The following is a 23,294-nucleotide window of genomic DNA, read 5'->3' as shown; positions in this document are numbered from 1 at the left end:
TGAAAACATAATGGCTGAAAATTTTACAGGTTGAATTAAAAATATCAACCTGGGCCGGGCGCGGTGGCTCAAGCCTGTAATCCCAGCACTTTGGGAGGCCGAGACGGGCGGATCACGAGGTCAGGAGATCGAGACCATCCTGGCTAACACGGTGAAACCCCGTCTCTACTAAAAAATACAAAAAACTAGCCGGGCGAGGTGGCTGGCACCTGTAGTCCCAGCTGCTTGGGAGGCTGAGGCAGGAGAATGGCCTAAACCTGGGAGGCGGAGCTTGCAGTGAGCTGAGATCCGGCCACTGCACTCCAGCCCGGGTGACAGAGTGAGACTCCGTCTCAAAAAAAAAAAATCAACCTGGAGATCCAAGACTTTCAAGGAACCCCAAGTGGGATAAACGCAAAGAAAACCACAGCTGGCTCCGTCGTGGGGGAATTGCAGTCACTTTGCTGAAGACCAAAGAGCGGGAGAAGATCCTGGAAAGACGTTAGCGTAGGGGTGGATTTGTGCATACGGGAAAACCAGGGCAAGAATTGCTGCTGGCTTCTCATCAGAGACAATGCAAACCAGAATACAAAGGGTGATGGTTTTTAAGTGTTGAAAAAGAAAACCTGTCAATCTAGAATTCTATATCCGCCAGCAATAGTCCTCACAAATGAAGACAGAATCAAGACATTCTAAGATTAATAAAAGCTAAGAGGATCCATTCCCAGCCAATCCTTAGAAGAGGACATGCTAGAGGAGATGAAAAACACCAAAAATGGTCAATTTGGGGGTAAACATAAAAGACTTTTTTCCCTTTCAGTTCTTAAATTCGTCAAGAAACACATGACCTTTTAAAGCAAAAATAAGATCCTATTGTAGGATTTTTCATAAATATAGAGGCAAGATGCAGGGCACTGGAAACACGTGGGACGGGCTGAGAGGCAGCGATTCCGAGGGCCCTCCTGCCGCACGTGACGTGGAGGAGGACTCGGGTGAGGTAGACGTGGGTGGTGAAGGACGCATACTGCAATCCCTGGAGCAAGTGCTAAGAAATGGAATAAAGCAAAGAGATATAATGAAAAATCTAATAGAGGATATGAATCGGGATACTAAAAATATTTCGTTCATGCAAAAAAAGGGAGGAAAGGAACAAAGAACATGTAAGTCAAAAGGAAAACAAGGAGCAAATGGTGGATTTGACCCTGGCCGTAACAGTCATTCCATTAAACGTAAATGAACCAACACTGCAGTTAAAATGCAGTTTATCTCACAGAACATAGGAGCAAGACCCAATGATCAACTATGTACAGGAGACCCTCTTCAAATGTAAAGACACAGATTAAAGGTAAAAAGACGGGAGAGAGGCACTGTGCAAGCGCCAACCACGAGAAAGCTGGTGTGGCGCTTAAACGGCCCAGGCACGCTATCCGAGGGAGACCTTCCTCATCATAAAGGATTAAATCTTCAAGAAGACATAAAAATGCTAAATGTGTGTTCACCTGATAGCAGAGCTTGAAAATACAGAAAGTGAAACATGGATCCATCTACGGTTCTAGCTGTAGATTTTAACATTCCTCTTTCAGCAGCTGACAGAGCAAAGCAGGGGGGACGTCACTGAGGCTGCAGACGGAAGGAGCAGACCTCACTCACTGGCATTTATGGAACACTCAACAACTGCATAACATGGATCAAAATGTTTAGGACGGCAGTACCCAGGAAACGGAACTCTCCTTCCTGCCCTGCCTAGGTCGCCGTGCCCGCCTTAGAAGGTGGTTTCAGCTTCACTCACCAGCTTGCTTTGGGCACTACAGGTCCATGCAGGCCAAAGGGCAGCGCCTTCCTCTTTTGACTCCTTTGGGACAGAGGGACAGAAGCAGCTGTCTGCTCCTGCAAGCAGGTCCCTGGCTCTGGGACCCTGGTCCATGAAGGGAGTCTACCCATGAACCAGCATCTTTCTCAGAGAATAAATCCGGTGCCTCCTCTGAGCTGAGCTGCAAGGGTGTGCTCCCCGTCCATGGCAGGAATCCTGCCTTAGTGTGTGGTGTTGCAGCCCCAGCCACGGCAGCACTGGAGCAGCGAATGTCCAGGGATGAGGAGCCGTGGAGCTGATGCTGCTGTTGACGCCCAGGACTGTGCGTCCAGCCAAGCTCTGGGTGCAGAGTGGACCTTCTGAGGCCAGACTTCCATGTGGGCCTGGGCAGCAGGCCCTGTAGAGGGGAGAGGCCCCAAATGGGGCTGGTTCTGTGGATCTGTTGCTGCACAAGCCCCTCTAAAGATTAGTCATTAAAAAAACAGTTAATGATTCTGCCCCATGGTTCTGGGGACTGACTGGACACAGCCAGTTAGTTTTGAGTTGGGGTCTCTCATAAGGTTACTGTGAGAGTCAGCTGAGGCGACAGTCTTGAGGGTCCACTGGCTGGATGTCCCCACAGCCCACTCCCACCCTTGCCACGTGGCTGCCAGCTCCATGGTTGAGAGCATTCCCAGGGTGGCTGTCTCCAGCGCCCAGGCCACACGTGGGCACTCCAGGCCTCAGAAGACCAGGGCCTTGCATCCCTGCAGTCTGGCGACTCCCTGAGGCTGGCTTAGATTTGGGGAGGGTGGAGCCCTGTGCACATGTGCTCATGGACCAGGAGCTGCCCGTCTTAGAATACCACCTGTGCAGTCCACAGGTCAGTGACCGTGACCCAGGGAGGGAGGACCCAAGGTGGGCCACAGTGGTCTCCCTCCTCACTGGCCCTGTGTCCTGCAGCGAGGAGTCCCGGCTGGTGGCAGAGATGCTGTGCACGGCCACGAGCATCCAGGGCAGGAGCGTCATGGAGAACCTGAAGGGCCGGAAGCAGCTGCGGCTGGTAGCAGCCAAGGCCTTCACGGAGAGCGCCAGGTGCACGGCTCTAAAGGGGCTGGGGTGGTGCTGTGGGGGCTGTGTCCCTCCCCTGCTGTGCCAGACCGCTGTGCTCACCAAGGCTGTGGTCTGTTCTGTGGGCCCAAGGGAGGGCTCCTGCCAGCGAGGGCGAGGTGGACAGTGTGGCCAGTTCAGGGCATAGTCTTCAAGGAGGTGTGGTGGCCCCTCTTGCCCTTGTACCTGCCTGGGCTCCTACAGCCTGACCTTGGCGGGGGTCTGACCCTGTGCTGCCCAGAAAGGCCCACTGGAGAGGATGCAGCAGGGACGCCTGAGCGAGCCACATGCCCAGAAGGGAGCAAGCGCATGGATGGGCCCTGGGCACCTGACCTTCCTGTCCCTCCTGGTCCAGCAGCTCCAGGTGGGCCCAGGTGGAGCCGCCGTGTCATGACCTGCCCTCTTTCAGGTTTGGAGGCATCGCGGGCAGCAGCACCCTGGTGATGCTGGCCGCACGGCACTACTGGAACGCCTGGCTCCCGCTCCTATCCTCAGCCGTCTACAGGAAGAAGGCCAAGGGTGCCCTGAAGAGGATCATCAGCATCATCAACAAGACAGAGGCCAGAAAGCAGGTGCGCCAGCCCTGGAGGGGGCTCCTGACTCCCACTGAGGCCTCTAGTGGGTCTTCCAGAAAGGACTGGAGAGGCTCCCAAAGAAAGACCCCACAGGCCTCCCAGAGGGTGCACCAGCACCAGCCGAGGAGGGGAGGGGGTTAAGGGGGGTCCCCAAGTGCCAACACTGCGGGGCCCCCTGCTGGACTCGGTGCTCAGCCCTGACCTCCCCCAGCAGCATACATGCACCGAGGGGCTCTCAGAACTGGAGACACACAGCAGTGGGTAGAGAGCGAGGCCAGCACAGTCTCTTCCCTAAGCGGCTTGGATTCTAGGCAGGGAGGACAGGCCCCACCTGCCGTGAGAGAGGGTGGCCCTGAGGAACGGCAAGCAGAGGGCAGGGCAGGGGGCAGGGGCTGAGCCACAGGTGCCTCTGGAGGCTTAGGCAGAGTAGGGTGGTAGGGAGCGGAGCCCCCAAGGCCCAGGGGATGGGGCAACCCAGGGAGGACGGTTGCAGGAGAGGGGCCATGTGGATCCAAGAGTGTACCTCCTTCTAGGGTTGTTGGAGGGAGGCTGGGCATGGGTCCTGGAGTGGTCCTGCAGGCCTCTCCCCAAGAGCAGGAGCCTGGCCAGCTTCTCCCTGGGCACAGACTGGCAGGACAAGCCTCGGCCTTGTGGACTGGGCTTCCTGAGTAGGCTCTAGAGTCGGTGAAGGCTTCGTGCTTCTGGCTCACAGGTCTGTGGACACAGCTCCCTGCTGGGAGATGGGGAGGCAACCTCTCCTCCTGGGAAGAGGCTGAGACTCTCGGGTTAGGGTCAGTCTTTAGACCAGGGCTGAGCCAGTCCAGCCCACTCTGAGCTCTCTTCTGGCCTCAGCTGTAACCGGGAATCAGGAGTCCGCCACAGAGAACCCACAAAACGGAGCCCTTCTAAGAGGAGCAGAGCTGCATAACCCGAAGCTCCAGTGGGAGGAGGAGGACAGGGGAGTGGGGCACAAGACAGCAGGCACAAGCAGTAGGCGCCGCCACAGAAGCCGCTGCGCAGATCCTCAGATGCATGCCCAAGGCAGCTTCTTGGCCTGACTTTGAAAAGGCTGTATTGGGGCCTCTGGGCTGTCCAGCCCACCCCAGCCTCTCCCTATGCTGGCCTGCTCCAGGGGAGTGCCTCCTCATCCAGTGTGGTCTAGGCAAAGGGACCCTCCTGGACTGGCTTCCCCTGGAAGCCTGGGTCTGAGCTCTGCAGAACTGCCTCTGGAGCCAGACTAGAGAGTACAGAGGCAAGCCAAGGCTGCTCCACCTGGCCTGCCAACCTGCCAACCTGCCAACCCACATGTGGCCATCCTGTGGGCAAGATGCATCTTCCTGGCCCCAGGGCTTAGCCTCCCACTGATGCTGCCCAGCACATTTTCTGGCTGCCCAGGAAGAACAGAGTAGATTTTTACTACTTGTGACCAAGAATCCTGGCTGACCCAGATATGTGGTTCCTACAAACCTGCAGTGTCTTGCAGGGCCCTGTGAAGGGAGGGCCTGCAGATGGTGAGGGCCATAACAGACGGAGATTCATGGCCAGAGAGCCTCAGGATGGAGCCTGGATGTTAATCCCTTAGCAGATACCTGATCTGCAAGTATTTTCTCCCATTCTCTGGGTTAACTTCACTCATTTGATCATGCCATTTGATGCACAAATGTTCCTAATTTTTAAGAGGTCCAATTTATCTATTTTTTTCTTTTGTTGCCTGTATCTTTGGTGTCATATCCCTGGTCATTGCTACATCCAGTACCATGAGGATTTTCTCCATTATTTTCTTCTGAGAATTTTGTAGCTTTAGCTCTTAAGTTTAGATCTTTGATCCATTTGAGTTAATTTTTGCATATGGTATTAGGTAAAGGTTCAACATCATTCTTTTGCATGTGGATATCCAGTTTTTGCAGCACCACTTGAAGAGACTGTGCTTTCCCTAGTGAATGGTCTTGGCATTGTTGCTGAAAATAGTTTGACCAGAAATGCAAGCATTTATTTTGGGGCTCTCTATTTCACTGGCCTATATGGTATCATTTTGCCAATACTATGCTGTTTGAGTCACTGTAGCTTTGTAATATGTTTCCAAGTTGGGAAGCATAGGTCCTCCAACTTTGTTGTTTTTCAAGATTGTTTTAGCTCTTTGGGACCCCTTGCAATTCCATATGAATTTGAGGATCAGTTTTTTAATTCCATATGTATGTGAGGATCATTTTTTAAAATTATATATTTTTTAAAAAGACTATTGGAACCCATAGAGATTGTGTTGAATACTGCTTTGGGTAGTATTGTCATTTTAACAATGTTAAGGCTTCCTATCCATGAACATGGGCTGTCTTTTCATTTATGTAGGTCTTTAATTTCTTTCAGCAACCTTTTATAGTTTTTAGCATACAAGTCTTTCACCTCTTTAGTTAGATTTGTTACTAAGTATTTAATTTTTTAAGGTGCTGTTATAAACAGGAATGCTTTCTGTCTTAGCTTGGGCTGCCATAACAAAATACCATAGACTGGATGGCTTAATTTATTTCTCAAAGTCTGGACCTGGAAGTCTGAGATCAGGGAGCCAGCGTGGCTGGGTTCTGGTGAGGAACATCTTGCTGGCCATCAGTGCCTGGCTGTCTTCTCACCGTGTCTTCATGTGGCACACAGAGCCTGGCTGCCTTCTCACCATGTCTTCATGTGGCACACAGAAGGAGAGAGCAAGCTCTCTGGTGTCTTTTCTTAAAGTGCACTAACTTTATCATGAGGACCCCACTCTCGTGACCTTATCTAACCTCAGTTACCTCCCAGAGGCCCTGTCTCCAAATACCACCACAGTAGGGGTTAGAGTCTCGGGATATGAATTTTGGGGGCACACAACTCAGTCTATAGAACTTTCTTCCTAATTTCCTTTTTGGAGTTTTCATTCCTGGTGAATAAAAACATAGCTGATTTTTGTGTGTTGATCTTGTGCCCTGCAACTTTTCTGAATTCATTAACTGACTCTAATAGCTTTCTTGTGGATTTGTAAGAATTTTCTCTGCATAGGATCATGTCATGTGTGAATAGAGATAGTTTTACCTCTTCTTTTCCAGTGTAGCACACACAGTCTGGCTGTTTCTCACTGTGTTCTTTCTTGTTACCCAGTAGCTCTGGTCAGAGCCTCTGGTGGAGTAGCAGCAGTGGAAGCAGTGACCTTGTCTTGTTCCTGGTCTTAGTGAGAGAGCTCCAGCCTCACCATTGCATGTGACGTGAGCGGTGGGTTTTTCCATAAGGACCCTTCATCATGTTGAGGAATCGTCTATGTCTAGTTTTCTGAGAGTTTTTTGTCATGAAATAGTGTTGGGTCTTACCAGATGCCTTTTCTCCATCCGTTGAGCTGGTCATGTGGTTTTTCTCCTTTGCTCTGTTAATGCTGAATACTGCACATCACGCTGACAGATCTGCCCACCGTGAGCCACCCTCGCACCCCTCACAAATCCCACTTGGTCATTATGAGTCATCTTTTTAATATGCTGTTGGATTTCGTTTGCTAATCTTTTGGGGAGGATTTTTGCATCTATATTCATAAGGGATATTGGTCTATAACTTTCTTTTCTGGTGATGTCTTTATCTGGATTTGATAGCAGAGTAATGCTGGCCTCATAGAGTGAACCCAGGAGTGTTTCTTTGTCTTTACATTTTTGAAGAGTTAATTAGGATTGTTGCTAATGCTTCTTTAAATGTTTGATGGGAGTCACTGATGAAGCCATCTAGTCCAGGATTTTTCTTTATTAAGAGGCTTTTGATTACTAATTTAATCTCTTATTATAAGTCTGTGGAGATTTTCTGTTTCTTCCTGAGTCAGTCTGGGTGTGTTTGGAGGGATTTGTTCATTTTTCTAGATTATCTAATTTGTTGGTGTGCAAATATTCATAGGATTTTCTTATAATCCTTTTTATCTCCCTGAGGTCAGTAGTAATGCCTCCACTTGCATTACTTATTTTAGTTATTTGACTAGTCTTCCTTTTTTTTTTTGTCAGTTATCTAAAGGCTTGTCAATTTTGTTGATCTTTTTAAAGAACCAACTTTTAAACAGTAGATTTTCTTTATTGTTTTTCTGTCATCTTTTTTTTGTCTGTGCTCTGATCTCTATTATTTCCTTCCTTCTGCTAGTGTTTTAGTTCCTTATGATGTAAAGTTGGATTATTGATTTGAGATCCTTCTTTAATACAGCATTTACAGCAGTGAACTCCCTCTGAGATTGGCTCTCACTGCCTGCCCTAAGTTTTTTCTAATGTGCTTTTCATCACATTGATTTGGAGCCGTAAAACCAACTTAGATGTTTCATGTCATTGAAAAAGCTCTCAATTATGTTAGGGGAGCAGTTGCAGACTTTTGTGACTTAGCATTTCAGAAATTTTGCTGCAACATCTATAATTAGATAGAGCTGAATGGTTAGCAGCAGACGTGTTCAAGTCACACACCACCGAAGTGCGGCACCAGCGGCAAATCCGCAGTGGGCTGCAGCAACCTCAATCCTTGCCTTCTCAGAAGAAAGACTTCAACTGAGGAGCGTAAAGCAGGAGAGACAGAGGCAAGTCTCAGAGCAAGAGTGAGTTTATTAGAGAGCTTCAGAACAGGAAGGAAAGGAAGAAAAGTACACTGGGAAGAGGCCGAGCGGAGACCTGAGCGATCACGTGAATGGCTCACCTTTGACTTGGGGTCTCACACTGTTGTGGGACTTTTGCTCAGTTCAGCTAAAGACGGGGTCCTTGTCACACTGCCACAAAAGATGAGGCTTGTAGACAATTTGAAGGGTGAGAAAGGCAGGGTTTTATTGGGTAGAAAGGAAGAAAAGGGGAAACAGAGACTTAGTGAAGCGAGAGAGTGTTTCCTGCCAGTGCACTTCTCACCTCACTGAATGAATCCCAGGTTCACCCGGGAGGAGGAGGGGCCAGGCTCCTCCCGGCTGCAAATGGCGTGAGCCTCTGTGGCTCCACCCCAGTGCGCATTCCTCCCAGTGAGCAGGCCTGTCGGAGATTCTCGGGGGGCCCCTTCCCACCTGGCTGTCTCACTACATTGGCTGGCTTCCAGGGTCTTGCATTATTTCTCCCCAGATGCTTCCCTTGCGGTGGGCTGTCTGCATGTACGGTGGCTGCCCGCACGTGGGAGGGGCCGCATGCCCAGTGTATTTACTGGAGTTTTGCACGTGCTCATTGGAGGTGGTCCCTTACCAGTCGCGTGTTCCTAGAGGGAGGTCATAGACCAGGGAAACTCCGCGGTTTCGCCTCTCAGTGTGCGTGCTTGAGCCCACTCCTCCAGCTCCTGAGATCTCATCGGGAAGCGGCTCATCACCAGTTTCAGGTTTTTTCTGTCTCTTGGGAGATGGCCTTTCCCTGGTGCTGGCTGAGACCAATTATTATTTTACAGAGACAGTTAACAGCTGCCTGACCGTCACCTGATGGTTGCCTGAAGTTCCTGGGGCAGGGCGGGGGGGCCTCTCCCGCCCAGCTCGTGTTTGACTAGCTACCTACTATAACGAAATGAAAAGCAAAATGATGTCAACCTAAAAGGAAGAAGCTGAGGCAAAATTGGTATAAGTAGAGAGTTTGCCTGGGCCAGGCTTGAAAGTTGTCATCCAGAAGCATCGATTCAAGCGGCCCTGAACATGCATTCCAATTAGAGGCAGTTCCAAGTGGGTTTTTAAAGGGAAATAAGAGGCAGTTCCTGAGTTGTTTGCCAAGAATTTACATTAAAATAACTTAAGCTATTCATTGGCTGTATATTGTTAAGCTTTAGAATGTGGGCGATAGCGGCCGGTACAACATTGTCAGGTTAATTTACAGCTGCTTATGGCAATAGCAAGCAGTTTAAGGAGACTCAGAGGGGGAGTTTCTTAGCTCGTGGTGAAAGACTGTCTTGCAGCTTTCAAATATACGTGTCATTTACTTGTGTTACTTTAGGAGAAAGGGAAGACACTGCTTCTGCACCAGTGGCCCACGGCTGACTTCCAAGGCGGTGGGACGACCGAAGGATATTTTCTTCCAGGTTTGTAGCAGGACAGACAGACGCATGGGCTCCAGGTACAAGGAAAGGGAAGGACTTGAGCCCAGTTTTAAACATGGGGTGCTTTTAAATTCCCGTGCCCTGACATGAAGCCACCTGGCCATACCTCCAGATAATGTCTGTTCAGCATTTGACGCATGACAGGCGCCTGAGTGCTCTTCAGGAATGAGCCCATGAAATTCCTTTTCAACATACAAAGAAGCCAGAGCCAGGACCTTCCCACTGTCCATGAAAAAAGTCAAACTCTGTGAACTACCTGAAGGGATTGGTGCTGAGCCACATGTGAGAAGCGCGGCGCGTGACACAGCCCCAGGAGGTCCTGAGAACACGGGCCCGCGGTCGTTGGTTTACAGCTTGATTTCGTACATTTTAGGGGAACAGGAGTTACAGGCAGAGACATCAAAATACATGTCTGGTGCACAATGGTTTGGTCCAGAAGGTGGGACAGCTCGGAGGGGAGGCTTCCAGGTCACTGGCAGATTCAGAGATTTTCTGATTGACAATTTGTTGAAAGAGTTATTATCTAAAGACCTGGAATCAACAGAAAGGAATGTCCAGGTTTAGATGAGGAGTTGTGGAGACCAAGGTTTTTATCTTGCAGGTGAAGCCTCCAGGCTTCCGAGCTCTTATCAGACAAAAAGGCACCAGACTCTTGGTTAATTCTCCCCTGGCTCAGGGAACAGCCCTGGAGAGGGAAAAGGGGATTCTCAACAGGATGTAGTTTTTCCGTTCAAGAGACAGGTGCGCGGGCCCCACTTCAAAGTATGCTGAAGAAAGATATTTGGGTATAAAATACCTGGATCTCTTTCAGGCCTGCGATCTGTCGTGTGATGCTTTGGTAGAGTCAGACTGGAACTTGGTATCTTACTGCTACAGAGCTTCCACTGCGTCAGCCCTCAGAGCTCTGTTTTCATGTGGACGCTGGTCCATTGTGCCTGGCGCCAAAGGCAGAGGGGATGTGATGAGACCTGTCCACCCTTGCCCCCTACCACCCCCGACCCCATCAAACTAGTTTTTCAGGTACACTTCGGAAGGCCCTGGGCCGAGAGGAGGGTCCATTCAGTCGGCTGGGGGGCTTATAATGTTATTTTTGGTTTTGTGAACCTTGTCCAGGGCCACACACCCCTGAGTCCAGAGTGGACACTGTGACAGTGCCCTGGTTGTGGCTGCCGTGAAGTCTGGCCTCTCGGCTGTGCTGACAGATAAATCGCATTTTTCTACCTCCACAAAAAACGTGGACACACACTCCTGCAAAAACAAACATACGAAAACACATACTGACTTTAGAACAATAGAATCATATTAGAATACCAATTCATGTTTGTAGGAAAAAACTGTCTGCTAAAAAAAATTATCCCTGTTAAGAGTCCTAATGTGTATTTGGGAAATCTTTAAATGCTGTGGAATAGAAAAGTGGAACCTACCTTGAGCATTTAGAGTCTATTTAGAGAGGCAAAGTTGATTTAAAATAATAAACAAAAGTGTGCCACGTGTAATTACTAAGGTGAGTACTAACCCCAGCAGTGTGTGTGGTTTGCTGGTCCTGCAAGCACGAGCCCGAGGCACACAGCAAGTCCTTCCACTGAGAGGCTAGGCTGCAGCAGAGAAAGGGTCAATCCTGGGGTTGCTGAGCCGGAGATGGGGATACAGCCTCAGACCCACCTCCCTGAGGAGTTTGGGGGTGGGGTCTTGAGGGTTTTGGAGAGGACGAAAGTGTGGAGATGGCTGACTGTCGGAAGAGCGCGGAGTCTTGGGAAGGCGCTCCTGGGCCAGTCCCTGTGCCACTCCTCTGTGGGGGACTCCACACTGGTTGCTTGCATTCAGGGTCCGAAAAACATCCTAAGTGATCCTTCAACCAAAGCCTTAGGATTCTTACGTCAGAGACCCCATCTACAGGAGTGACGGGGGTCCAGGTGACTTTTAACAACAAGGACGTGGCCAGGGTGCAGCCTGGTTACTGCTCAGTCACAACCATTCTGTCCACAACCTGGCATGTGATTCTTGTCAGCCCTGGGGGGTATTTCACGAGGACAGAGATGTGGATCCGAGCACTGGGGAGGCAGAAGGCAGCCCAGACCCCTTCAGAACAGGGCACGGGCAGAGGAGGCTGTGGAGGGGGCTTTGTGCCTCTGGGCAGAACCTGGAAGCCATACTACATTTTACTCCATTCACCAAAATCAACATCAGACAAGGTGAATAGTTAAGTAGTTTTAAAAAGTCAAATTCTAGAAAAAATATCAGAAAGTAGAATTGAGCATAGCAGAGATTTTGTGGAAAGAGGCACCTTTCACAGATACAAAAATGTATGCTCCTGAATCCTGGTAAGTGCAGAACAGTCAGAAGGGAACAGACGGAAAGATACTTGCACCACGTCTGGCAGCTAAATGCTTAGTGTCCAGGCCACATCGATTCTTGAGTTAGTCGGGACGGCCGTGTTGTGCTGTGGTCACATGAGGCCCAGAGCTCAGCACAGGCACATTCCTCCTCATGCACAGACCACAGCCCTCACACTCCCAGAGGCACCACCAGAGCTGGTGGCCTCCGAGGAGGAGGGACGGTCCACAGGAACGCCTGGGGAGGGGTCTGGCTGCACCAGAGCTGGCGGCCTCCGAGGAGGAGGGACGGTCCACAGGAATGCCTGGGGAGGGGTCCGGCTGCAGCGCCTCCGCCCGGGAATTGGATGTGCACCGGGTGGTCCCAGGACATGGCTGTGGGTCAATGAGGAGGTCACACCTCAAGGTGAGCCCTCCACTTAGGCAGGATTGAAGCGGACTCCCTGCTATGCTATGTGTGGTTTCCAAGTTCATTGGACCCTGGTTTAATGAATTCAAGCGGGAGGAAGCAGGGCTCAGGGTTGATTCCCACGTTTCAAACGCAGACCCGCTTCTCTGGCCAGTGCCTGGGTGAGGAGGGCCTGGCAGAGTGTGAAGGCCACAGTGAGCCCACAGATCCCAGCATCCGATGGGGTGCCGCCCTCCTAGCCATGGGTGCCGTCCTTCCAGCCATGGACGTGTTCGCTCCCTAGACCCAGCGGGTCATCTCTGGAGAACGCAGTCTCATGAAAAATGAGTCAGAGAAGGGAAAGAAGCCTCCACACTCTATGATGTAAGCCTCGGTGGTCCAGGTGCTGGCACCAGAGGCGGGTCCTGCTGATAGCATGACGGGGCTGGTGCAGGATGACACGGACTCCAGCCCTCAGCACTGTGGCCTGCAGAGTGCTGCGGGAGGGCGCTGGGAGAAAGGGGTTTGTCTGTCTTTTCTTAGGGTCATACTGTTTATCTTTTTTTTTTTTTTTTTTTTTTTTTTTTTTTTGAGGCGGAGTCTTGCTCTGTCGCCCAGGCTGGAGTGCAGTGGCCAGATCTCAGCTCACTGCAAGCTCCGCCTCCCGGGTTCTCGCCATTCTCCTGCCTCAGCCTCCCAAGTAGCTGGGACTCCAGGCGCCCGCCACCTCGCCCGGCTAGTTTTTTGTATTTTTAGTAGAGACGGGGTTTCACTGTGTTCGCCAGGATGGTCTCGATCTCCTGACCTCGTGATCCGCCCGTCTCGGCCTCCCAAAGTGCTGGGATTACAGGCTTGAGCCACTGCGCCCGGCCCATACTGTTTATCTTTAAAATTACAGAAAAGCACCAGACTTCTGAAAAGAGAAAGCGCATTAGGGACTCCAGAGTCTGAGAAGGCTCCAGAGGGTGGGTGGAGGCGGGAGCCGTCCCGACCTGGCCCAGAGACCTGCAAGCAGCACAGCAGGGCCAGTGGGGGTGGCAGGTGCAGGCAGCAGGGGTGAAGGCGGCAGGAGTACAGGTTACAGAAGCACCTGGGAGGGGAGCCAGGTGAGGGGTGGCAGGGTGTGGAGACAGCCAGGGAAACCCAAGATCCACTACCATTAGAAGGGGGTGGAGTCTGCATTGGTGCCCACTATGGTTATTGGGCGCTCAATGCAGCAGAAATTGACTTGAGACCCAAAGAATTTTCCAGACAAGGCTTCACTGAAGCTTATTCCTGGGACAAGAGAGAGAGAGGGAGGAAGAGGGAGAGAAGACGAGAGAGAGAGAGGGAGAGGAGAGGAGAGAAGAGAGAGGAGGGGAGAGGAGAGAGAGAAGAGGGGGGAGGAGAGAGGAGAGAGAGAGGCCAGAGAGAAGAGAGAGAGGAGAGCAGAGAGGAAAGAGAGAAGAGGAGAGGAAGGAGAGAGAAGAGAAAAGAGAGAAGAGAGATCCCTTACTGACCTCTGAGAGAGCCGGGAGGGTGTGGGAATTACCATCAGGGGAAGGGTGTGCAGGCTGGGCCGGGCGGCACCCATGAAGGGTAGGGGACGCGTCAGCATTCTGGTCGCCATGGCTGTGCTGGGTCAGGGACAGCAACAAGGCACAGACCTGCCACTCAGCACCCCTTCCCGAGGTGGGGGCTCCATGGCCTTGGCTCAATGTTTTGGATCTCCCCAGGCTCTCGGAATCCTTGAGGTAAAAGGACTCTTGGCCAGGAGATAGCGGAGTGGGCGGGTTCTGTGCTCCGCGGGGATGTGTGAGGGATGCGGCCCTGTGTTCACCCCATCCCTTCACTGCCCTTCAAGTTCATCTGCAGCTCACCCAGACACGGAGGGTCCCATCCCACCAGGACCCACCCTGCTGGCCTCGTGCACTTGGGGGCACTGATGGCCCACGGGACACCCTGTGAAGACTGGGTGGGGCTCCCCTCCCAGCAGGCAGGTGGTTTCTGCGTGTGCCCCAAAGGCGGGCACCTTTGCCTCTGCATGTCACGTGGCTCAGCTGCCCGTGCGGAGACTCGGGGGCTGTTCCCGTGCTGCGGGCGCCAAGCGTGTGGACTCCCGAGCGCGCACATGGCGCTGTGTCCTCGGCCACGGGGGAGCTTTCCATGTAACTCCTGAAAGGACCCTGAGTCCTGCTCGCCGATCCTTAATACGTGGAAACACAGGGCTGTGTTTGTAAATCCAGAATTCTCCAAGCAGATGGAGAGTGAGAGGCAGAAACCAGCAAGGAGACAAGACAGCTGAACGGGCCACACAGGTCCACAGCTCACATTAGCCCTGCGGGGCATGCGCCGGCCTGGGCACCTGAGTAGCCACGGTTCCACCTCGGGGGCACTGTGATGGGCAGCTTAGTCCGGGAGGTCCGAGGGCACCTTTGATGAGGGATCGGGCAGCTCCAAGGACACCCCTTCTTCTCCCTCCCAGGGGCTGAGGACGACCTGACGCTCCGTGCTGCGCTCTATGGCCTGCTCTTCCACAGCCACGCCGACCAGGACGACTGGGAGGGTGGCCTCAAGGTGCTGGACGAGGCCGTGCAGGTGCTGCCAAGGACAGCCCACCGCCTGTGAGTGCTCCAGACACTGCATCCCCAACAGGGGAGTACTCCCCCACCAGAGTGTGCTCCCCCCACCGCCTGCTGCACCCCCGCCCGGAGTGTGCTCCTCCACCGTCTGCTGCACCCCCCTGAGTGTGCTCCCCCAACTGCCTGCTGCACCCCCACCTGGAGTGTGCTCCCCCACCGCCTGCTGCACCCCCCCCCCCGAGTGTGCTGCCCCCACCGCCTGCTGCACCCCCGCCCGGAGTGTGCTCCCCTCCCCCCTCCCCCCTCCCCCCTCCTGCTGCACCCCCGCCTGGAGTGTGCTCCCCTCCCCCCTCCCCCCTCCTGCTGCACCCCCGCCTGGAGTGTGCTCCCCTCCCCCCTCCCGCCGCCTGCTGCACCCCCGCCCGGAGTGTGCACCCCCTCCCCCCTCCCCCCGCCTGCTGCACCCCCGCCCGGAGTGTGCACCCCCTCCCCTCTTCCCCCGCCTGCTGCACCCCCGCCTGGAATGTGCTCCCCTTCCCCCCTCCCCCCGCCTGCTGAACCCCCACCCGGAGTGTGCACCCCTCCCCCCTCCTCCCTCCTGCTGCACCCCCGCCTGGAGTGTGCTCCCCTCTCCCCTCCCCCCTCCTGCTGCACCCCCGCCCGGAGTGTGCTCCCCTCCCCTCTCCCGCCACCTGCTGCACCCCCGCCCGGAGTGTGCTCCCCTCCCCCCTCCCCCCTCCTGCTGCACCCCCGCCTGGAGTGTGCTCCCCTCCCCCCTCCCCCCCTCCTGCTGCACCCCCGCCTGGAGTGTGCTCCCCTCCCCCCTCCCCCGCCTGCTGCACCCCCGCCCGGAGTGTGCACCCCCTCCCCTCTCCCCCCGCCTGCTGCACCCCCGCCTGGAATGTGCTCCCCTTCCCCCCTCCCCCCGCCTGCTGAACCCCCACCCGGAGTGTGCACCCCTCCCCCTCCCCCGCCTGCTGCACCCCCGCCTGGAGTGTGCTCCCCTCCCCCCTCCCCCCTCCTGCTGCACCCCCGCCTGGAGTGTGCTCCCCTCCCCCCTCCCCCCTCCTGCTGCACCCCCGCCTGGAGTGTGCTCCCCTCCCCCCTCCCCCCTCCTGCTGCACCCCCGCCCGGAGTGTGCTCCCCTCCCCCCTCCCCCCTCCTGCTGCACCCCCGCCTGGAGTGTGCTCCCCTCCCCCTCCCCCCTCCTGCTGCACCCCCGCCTGGAGTGTGCACCCCCTCCCCTCTCCCCCCGCCTGCTGCACCCCCGCCTGGAATGTGCACCCCCTCCCCTCTCCCCCCGCCTGCTGCACCCCCGCCTGGAGTGTGCTCCCCCTCCCCTCTCCCCCCGCCTGCTGCACCCCCGCCCGGAGTGTGCTCCCCCTCCCCCCTCCCCCCGCCTGCTGCACCCCCGCCCGGAGTGTGCACCCCCTCCCCCCTCCCCCCGCCTGCTGCACCCCCGCCTGGAGTGTGCTCCCCCTCCCCCCTCCCCCCGCCTGCTGCACCCCCGCCCGGAGTGTGCTCCCCCTCCCCCCTCCCCCCTCCTGCTGCACCCCCGCCCGGAGTGTGCACCCCCTCCCCCCTCCCCCCGCCTGCTGCACCCCCGCCCGGAGTGTGCACCCCTGCTCCTCACTGCCCTCCTCTGCCTAGGCCTCCCCAGGTTCCCACTTGGCGCTGGAAGACTTGACTTCCCCAGGAGAATTCAACATAGGGAGGGCGGGGATGGAAAACCCCACGCAGGCTCAAGACCCCTACTCCCCTGGACTCTGCTTTGCTTTGTCTTTTTAAGCAGAAAGTGGAGGAGTAAGTCCCGGCCGCATCACACACGTTGAGAATTCTGCCACCCGATCCCGACGTTGGTTTCTCACCTTCCCTTTCTTTAGCTTGATCTTCAAGCACATGGTCATCGTGAAGGCCAAGCTCGGGCAGAATTTCTCGATGGAAATACAGAAATTCAAGGCCGAGAGTGAGGACTACTTGGCGCGCATGTGGCACCGCCTGGCCCTGAACTCACCAAGCGTGTCTGGAGAGCTGGCCTGCTACAGCAGCGCCATCCAGGCCTTGCAGGTGCGAAGCCCTGAGCGTGGGTGCACATTGTAAAATGTGTCCTTTAGCAAAAGGGAGAACCGTGTAGACAGAAGCTCAGCCGGGTCCTGGCGTGGGCGGCACGTAGAGCAGCCATGGCTGACGGTGCAGAGAATGCACCCTGAGGCCCTGGGCACTCCTCTTGCCGACCAGTCAGGGATGATGGATGGAGCTGGTTTCAGTGGTCCCTTTCCAGCATAGAGGGGTCGTGGTCAGGTCCTTGTCCCTGAGCAGGGTGAGGGGGAGCCAGAGGGTGATGCCCCAAGGAGAAGCGCCCTGGAGGCCCAGGGGCCCAGATGGGCAGGTGGCGGCGGAGGGGAGCAGGGCTCTGCAGGGCCCTGGGATGCCGGCTTTCTGGGGACGCTGGTGTCTCTTCCTCACCCCCAGGAAGGCAAGACGGATGTTCCCTTCGATGCACGTGGGGTGGGCTCAGGAGGAGGTGGGTGCTTTGGCGTTGATTTGATGTGTCTGCTTGTCAGAAGCAAGGGCCATGTGGTGCGTACCGAGAACTTCATCTTGGGGATGAAAAGGCATCCCAGGCCCCTGGTGTGAAAGGCGTGAACCTTTCAACGTTAGTGAAGATCTTAAAAGGCTTTTCTGTTACGCAGGCTGTTTCTCCGGCTCAGAGAAACCACTGAGCAATCCTGCCCTGAGGTCTTTGGATTGCTCTGGTGTCCAGGCAGACCTTGGCGTTGGGAACTGAGGATGGCTGGGGGTCTCTGATGGTGCTGTGTGAGTGCCAGCTCAGGGCACTGGGCAGTCAAGGCAGATGCCCGGGTACCACCATGGGGGAGCCACAGGGAGCCACTGCGCCTCTCTCCCGGGAGCCAGAGGCCACGTCGTTCCTCGGCAGCTGCCCTGCTGGGGTTGGCGGGGATCAGGCAAGGACCTGGCCTCCTCCAGGGAAAGCAGGAAGGGCCTGAGGAGGGGAGGCTGCGGGACGACTGGGGAAGGCAGGACCCAGCCGAGTCGTGCTGGCTGTCGGGGCAGAAACCCTTGAAAGTGTTTTCTGTCTTCACTTACCCGAGTCCTTCCTCCAGTTCTCTGTTTTTCTGAGAGGTACAATGTGATGTTTTTAGTGAATTCTCAGAGTTATATAATCATCACCCACACACAATTTTAGAAGGTTTCATCACCCCCCAGAAACCCTGCATCCATCAGCACTCACTCCCCATCCTTCCCTACCGCCATCGGCCCCAGCAAGCCGCGGATCTGGACATTTTCTGTCAACAGAGCCAAGCCTTACGTGGCCCTTCATTCAGCATGACATCGCCCAGGGCCATCCCCATCATTCCCGTTTAGGGCTCAGTCATATTCTGTTCCGTGTCTCACAGTCCACACCTGGCTGTTTGTTGTTTCCCGTTATCTGCCTGCTGTGAGGAAAGGTGCGGTCAGCATTTGCTCCCGAGTTCTGCGTGGCCCCCTCCTCGTCCCCTGGGGGCACAGCCCAGCAGTGGAGTTGCTGGGCACCCGGTGGCCCTGTGTGGGGCCATGAGATGAAGTGCCAGATTGCCTCCCACAGCAGCCTCACAGGGTTGCCTTCCCACCTGCAGGGTGTGGGCGGCAGTTTCTCCACACGCTCACCAGCTCTTGATGTTGTCTGACGGTTCTGGCTGTGCCGGTGGGTGTGAAGGGGTTTCTCCTCGTGTTTGGTTTGCCTGCATTTTCCCAGCCACGCATGAAGGGGTGCGTATTCCCACGTGCCCATGGGCCATTTGTAGGTGGTTGGAGAAGTGTTCATTGCAGTCCTTTGCCCATTTTTAATCTGGTGGTTTGGTTTTCATTGCCTTATAGGAGCTCATGGTGTATTGTGGATGCAGGTTCTTTAGCAGGAGCATCATCTGCAAACCCTTTCTCATTCTGTGAGCTGCTTTTTCAACCACTTCTTCACTTCCGGGATGGCATGATTTGTGGCACAAATATGTTTTAAATTGTGGTGAAATTCTAGTTGTCTGTTTCTTGTTTTGTTGCTTGTGTTTCTGGCGTCGTATCTGCGAAACTGTTGCATAACCCAAGGTCTTGAAGATTTGTTCCCGTTTTCTTCTGAGTTTTATAGTTGTAGCTGTTACATTTGTGAGTTATACAGTGTGAGGCAGGGTCGCCGGCACTCCTCAGCCTGTGGACGCCGGGTGGCCCCACACTTCTGTTGAGAAGATGACCCGCTCTCCCTTGAACCTCCCCATCAGGGCCAAGACCCTCCCCAATGTCCACAGCTTTTGTGGGAGCCACTGCCAGCCTCCACAACTGCTCCCTTCCTTCCCCATCCATGGGCATCCTTCACGTGGCTCCCAGGCCCCACCACCTCACCAGTTCCCCATCCTTCTCCCCTTCCCACCTCTTCATGACAGAGAAGGCCCTGGGCTAAGGGCAGGACCTTGGCCATCTGATCTCACCCCACGTCCTGAACTAAACATGGCTGCCGCCCATTTTCCCCACAAGCAATTCTCTAGCCCAGACCCTGCCCCTAGACCTGTGAATCCTGCTGCCTGCCTGGCCCCGCCCTGGGGCCAGCGTCTTACCCAAAACCAAATGCCTGCTTTTCCCACCATTCTTCTTCTTGCCTTTCCCCTCGAGATATTGCAGCTCCATCCTCCAGTGGCTGGACTCACACCCAACACCTACAACAAACCCACACCTTGCACCTAGACCCACAGACACACGTGACATAACAGCCCACAGCTGCAACCCAGACACACCCCACAGGCCTCAACTTCACACCTGTAACGCACATCTCATACACACCATTCACTCCCAATACCCCCAAACACAACTCACACCCGACACATCCCACACACACCACTCACACCCCACATCCCACACACACCATTCACACCCCACACACACACCACTCACACCCACATCCCACACACACCACTCACATCTCACATACCCCCTGCACACCATTCACACCCCACATTCCACGCCCTCCACACCCCTCCACGCTCACACCTGCCCATCCAACACTCCACTATGGGCTTCACCCTCAGATTTGTCCAGACCCCCCACTCCCTGCTGCTCTGGGCTCTTTTCCGTCTCCCTGTGTGGGCAGCGCTAACCTCTTCTTGGCTCGTCCCAGCCTGCTCTCTGCAGAGCAGTGGGAGGCTCCCCAGGTCCAGGTCAGAGCTGCTCTCCGCATTATCCAGCCCACGGTGCTGTGGCTCAGTCCCTTCCTGTCTTACCCGCACTGCAGGGCCTTGCACCCCTGCCTGGAGCACCCTCCCCACAAACACCCCCCATGGTATTTCTCAGCGCCTCAAGGCTCTCCTCAGCTTCCGCCGGGGGAGGCCCCATTCCTACTACCACTGGGTCTCCGGTCCTGAGCCATGTGTCCTGCAGAGCATCTGTGCTTTGAGGCCCACAGGCACCTGCTTATGACGGCTGATGCAGCGTGAGTGCCGGGCACAGAGGGAACCCGCAGCAGATTCGTGGGCTGAATAAGTGGCATGGGCCAGCGCTCAGAGAGCCACAGATATTTGGCAGCAGAAATGAAGTGGCGGCGACACCCATGCGAGGTCCACCCTGCTGGAGAAGAGTGTGGCTGTGGCCCCGGCAACACCTGTGGAGGGGAGGGTGCCACGCAGGCTAACCCCAGCCGGCAGGGCTGCGGAGGGCGCAGCGCAGGCTAACCCCGGCTCGCAGGGCTGCGGAGGGCGCAGCGCAGGCTAACCCCGGCTCGCAGGGCTGGGGCTCTACTCTGCAAGGGTCAGGTTAGGGTGGTCTCATCTGATTCTGTAGCGACGGTGGCCAAGTCTGCCCCGGCCAGGCCTTGGACTGGGCTCTGCATCTGGACGCAGGACAGGGTAAGCACCTTTCCTGCCCTGAGGAGGCGTCCTTTCCAGCAGGGACACGGGGCTGCCCGCAGAACCACCCAGACAGGGCCACCCACAGACAGGGCGACAGCAGGACCCCTGTCCCGTGTCCTCTTGCAGCACAGGGAATGCCTGGGGACCCGGGAGGCCCCAGGAGGTGGTACCTGCAGAGGGTGAGGAGACAGGGAAGGAATTTGCCAAGCTGCAGCCTGCCCACACGCTGCCTGCGAAAAGAAACAGCAGCGCCGCCTCGCCTGTGCCTGAAACGTCCCAATGAGCCTAAATGGCAACTTGACCTCATTAGAGGCAGCCTCCAAACGATCACTGTGGGATAAGAATGAACCTTTTCTTCTAGAAAATGAGCAAGGAAAGTGTTTCACTGCATCAGGAAAGCCTTGAGGGCTGTCGCGAGGGTGTCGCCCTTTCTGTTCACTCCCACAGAAGCCTGAGACGGAGTGGCAGAAGGTGGAGTACCTCATGGAGTTTGGCCAGTGGCTCCACCACAGACACTTCCCTCTCGAGGACGTGGTCTTCCACCTCCACTGGGCCGTCGAGATCCTGCTGGCCATGAAGCCGCCCAGCGACGCCCCTGAGGCAGAGCCCACGCCGGATGGTGAGCCCACACCGCGGGCAGGGTGCCGACCCCACGCTGCTCCCCCAGAGCTCTGCTTCGCGCTCCGTGGTCTGGACGGCCGTTGGGTATCCACGTGTCCGTGCAGGCTTTGGAGGCCAGGAGCCCCGATGCGTCTCAGTGCTGTCCTCTGCAGGGGCCCTGAGGGACTCAGCCTGACCACCACCAGATGACCTTCACAGAAAGGCTCTGTCCAGGTCAGGGAGAAGGCGTGTTCTCAGGCACACAGCTGGGCCAGCCCAGAGGCCGCCTTCCTCAGGAGGCTGGGGAGCACCTCAGACCCTGTGGGCACCTCAGCCATCCCCAAAGTCGCTTCCGACTCGAGGTCGGGGCTCCTTTCTCCAGCTGCTCCTCCTCAGCAGGCCCCTGGCCACCCGGCCCCTGCTCACAGCAGTGCAGGGAGGTGGGAGTTTGCTGGTAAGTGGGGACCTGGGCAGACGATGGCGGCCCCACTGGCATCGTCCAGAGTGTAAACACCGCTAGTGCCTGGGCATCAGCTCAGGGTGACCCAGGGCAGAAACTCTGTGGGGAGCGCAGGTGTGCATGGAGAGTCCCATGGGGTGGTTCCTGCAGGCCTGCTGTGAAGAGCAGAGGCTGGCAGAGCCCAGCTAGGGTGGCCACTCCACACACACGCCCACACGCACACACACACGTGCACACAGCCGTCCTAGAGCCATCTAGACGTCTAGGGCCATCCTAGAGCACTTGTCAATGCTGGCTTGCTCAGGGCCACCCTCCCTGTGGCTGCTGGTCCTAGCCCCCCGTCAGGATGAGTGGGGGCCCTGCTCAGAACTCCCAGGCCCTCGGGACAGTCTGGGACAGGAACGGGGTGCCCAGGCCAGGTGCAGCTCATGAGGCTTCCAGGACACACAGGGCAGCAGGAGAGCCCTCAGGGCCTGGGAACCTGGGGCTGGAGCTGAGAGTGGAGCTGCCCCTGGGGGTGAGGGGGCAGCCAAGCTCAGCCTTCGCAGAGTAAGTGCAACACGAGGCTCTTCCCCTGGCTCCCGACCCTCAGCAGAGTGGAGCACCGGGGGTTGGCGAGGCACTGGGCAGTCCACCGCAGCCTCGGGCAGGGAAGGGAGTGGCCTGGGGCCCACAGACCCGTAGCCGGGCCTGCTCTCAGCCTCGGGCACCCCGTGTTTCAGGGGAGTACGTGGCTGTGCAGATGCCCCCACAGAGCCCCGTGTCCGAGGCCGGGGAGGTGGTGTCCTTGGAGCAGCTGCATAGCGTGCGGCAGCTGGAGGCTCTGGCCCGTGTGCACATCCTGCTGGCACTGGTGCTGTCGCCGGGTGCCGAGGGCTACGAGGACTGCTGCCTTGCAGCCTATGCTTTCTTCAGGCACATCTGGCAGGTGAGGCCCAGCGAAGGCTCCCCTGTCCCTGCAACACCTCCCGGGACGGACTGTGGGCTGGGGAGACTGCAGTGAGCATTTTAAAGGCATCAGAGCTTTTCCCAGCATTTCCTAAAGACCTCTGAGATGTGAGCAGTTTCCTGCGACGTCCAGGTTCTTCCTCTCTACCGGATGATTTCCATCAGCATAAAAACAAGAGGCTCCCCTCTTCACTCCTGCACCCTCCACATTCCCAGCACTCCCCACGGGAGGGCTCATGGCTCCCTCCAGATCAGCCAGTCCTCCCTGACACCCGCCCCTGTGCCCTTGCCGACCACCACCCAAAACTGCCTCTGCCTGGCTCGCCACGCCAAGGCAGCAGCAGGCGCCTCTGTTGGCAGCTGGGGCCCAACAGCTCCTGAACCGCCCGCTGACGGGGCTTCCAGAACCTTCTTCTGTGCCCCACTCCCACCCCCTTCCTTATCCTGCTCCTCCTACCACCTCTCCCTGTGAAGCCCACCAGGAGCACTGTTGGGGGCCGCCCCGTGCGTCTGTCCAGGCCTCCTGCAGGCTACACCCAGCAGGGCAGCGCCGGGCATGGCAGGCCTTTCTTCTGAGGACGAGTTTGCCTGGAACCCCCATAGGGCATCTCGGGATCAACAGGGCCACCGCCCAGCCAT

General features: G+C 56.0%; 1 protein-coding gene across 1 annotated transcript in view; it reads left to right on the top strand.

The window, feature by feature from the left end:
• Positions 1–23,294, top strand: part of CFAP46 (cilia and flagella associated protein 46) — a 118,538-nt gene that overhangs the window by 36,943 nt on the left and 58,301 nt on the right. The window contains 7 exon segments of the mRNA XM_010382769.2: positions 2,732–2,863; positions 3,288–3,450; positions 9,375–9,459; positions 14,663–14,801; positions 16,643–16,826; positions 21,095–21,266; positions 22,430–22,635. Coding sequence (XP_010381071.2) covers positions 2,732–2,863; positions 3,288–3,450; positions 9,375–9,459; positions 14,663–14,801; positions 16,643–16,826; positions 21,095–21,266; positions 22,430–22,635 — 1,081 coding nt within the window.

The sequence above is a fragment of the Rhinopithecus roxellana genome, chromosome 11 (genome assembly GCF_007565055.1).
Source record: "Rhinopithecus roxellana isolate Shanxi Qingling chromosome 11, ASM756505v1, whole genome shotgun sequence".
NCBI lineage: Eukaryota > Metazoa > Chordata > Mammalia > Primates > Cercopithecidae > Rhinopithecus > Rhinopithecus roxellana.
This window is presented reverse-complemented; position numbering and strand designations above follow the sequence as displayed.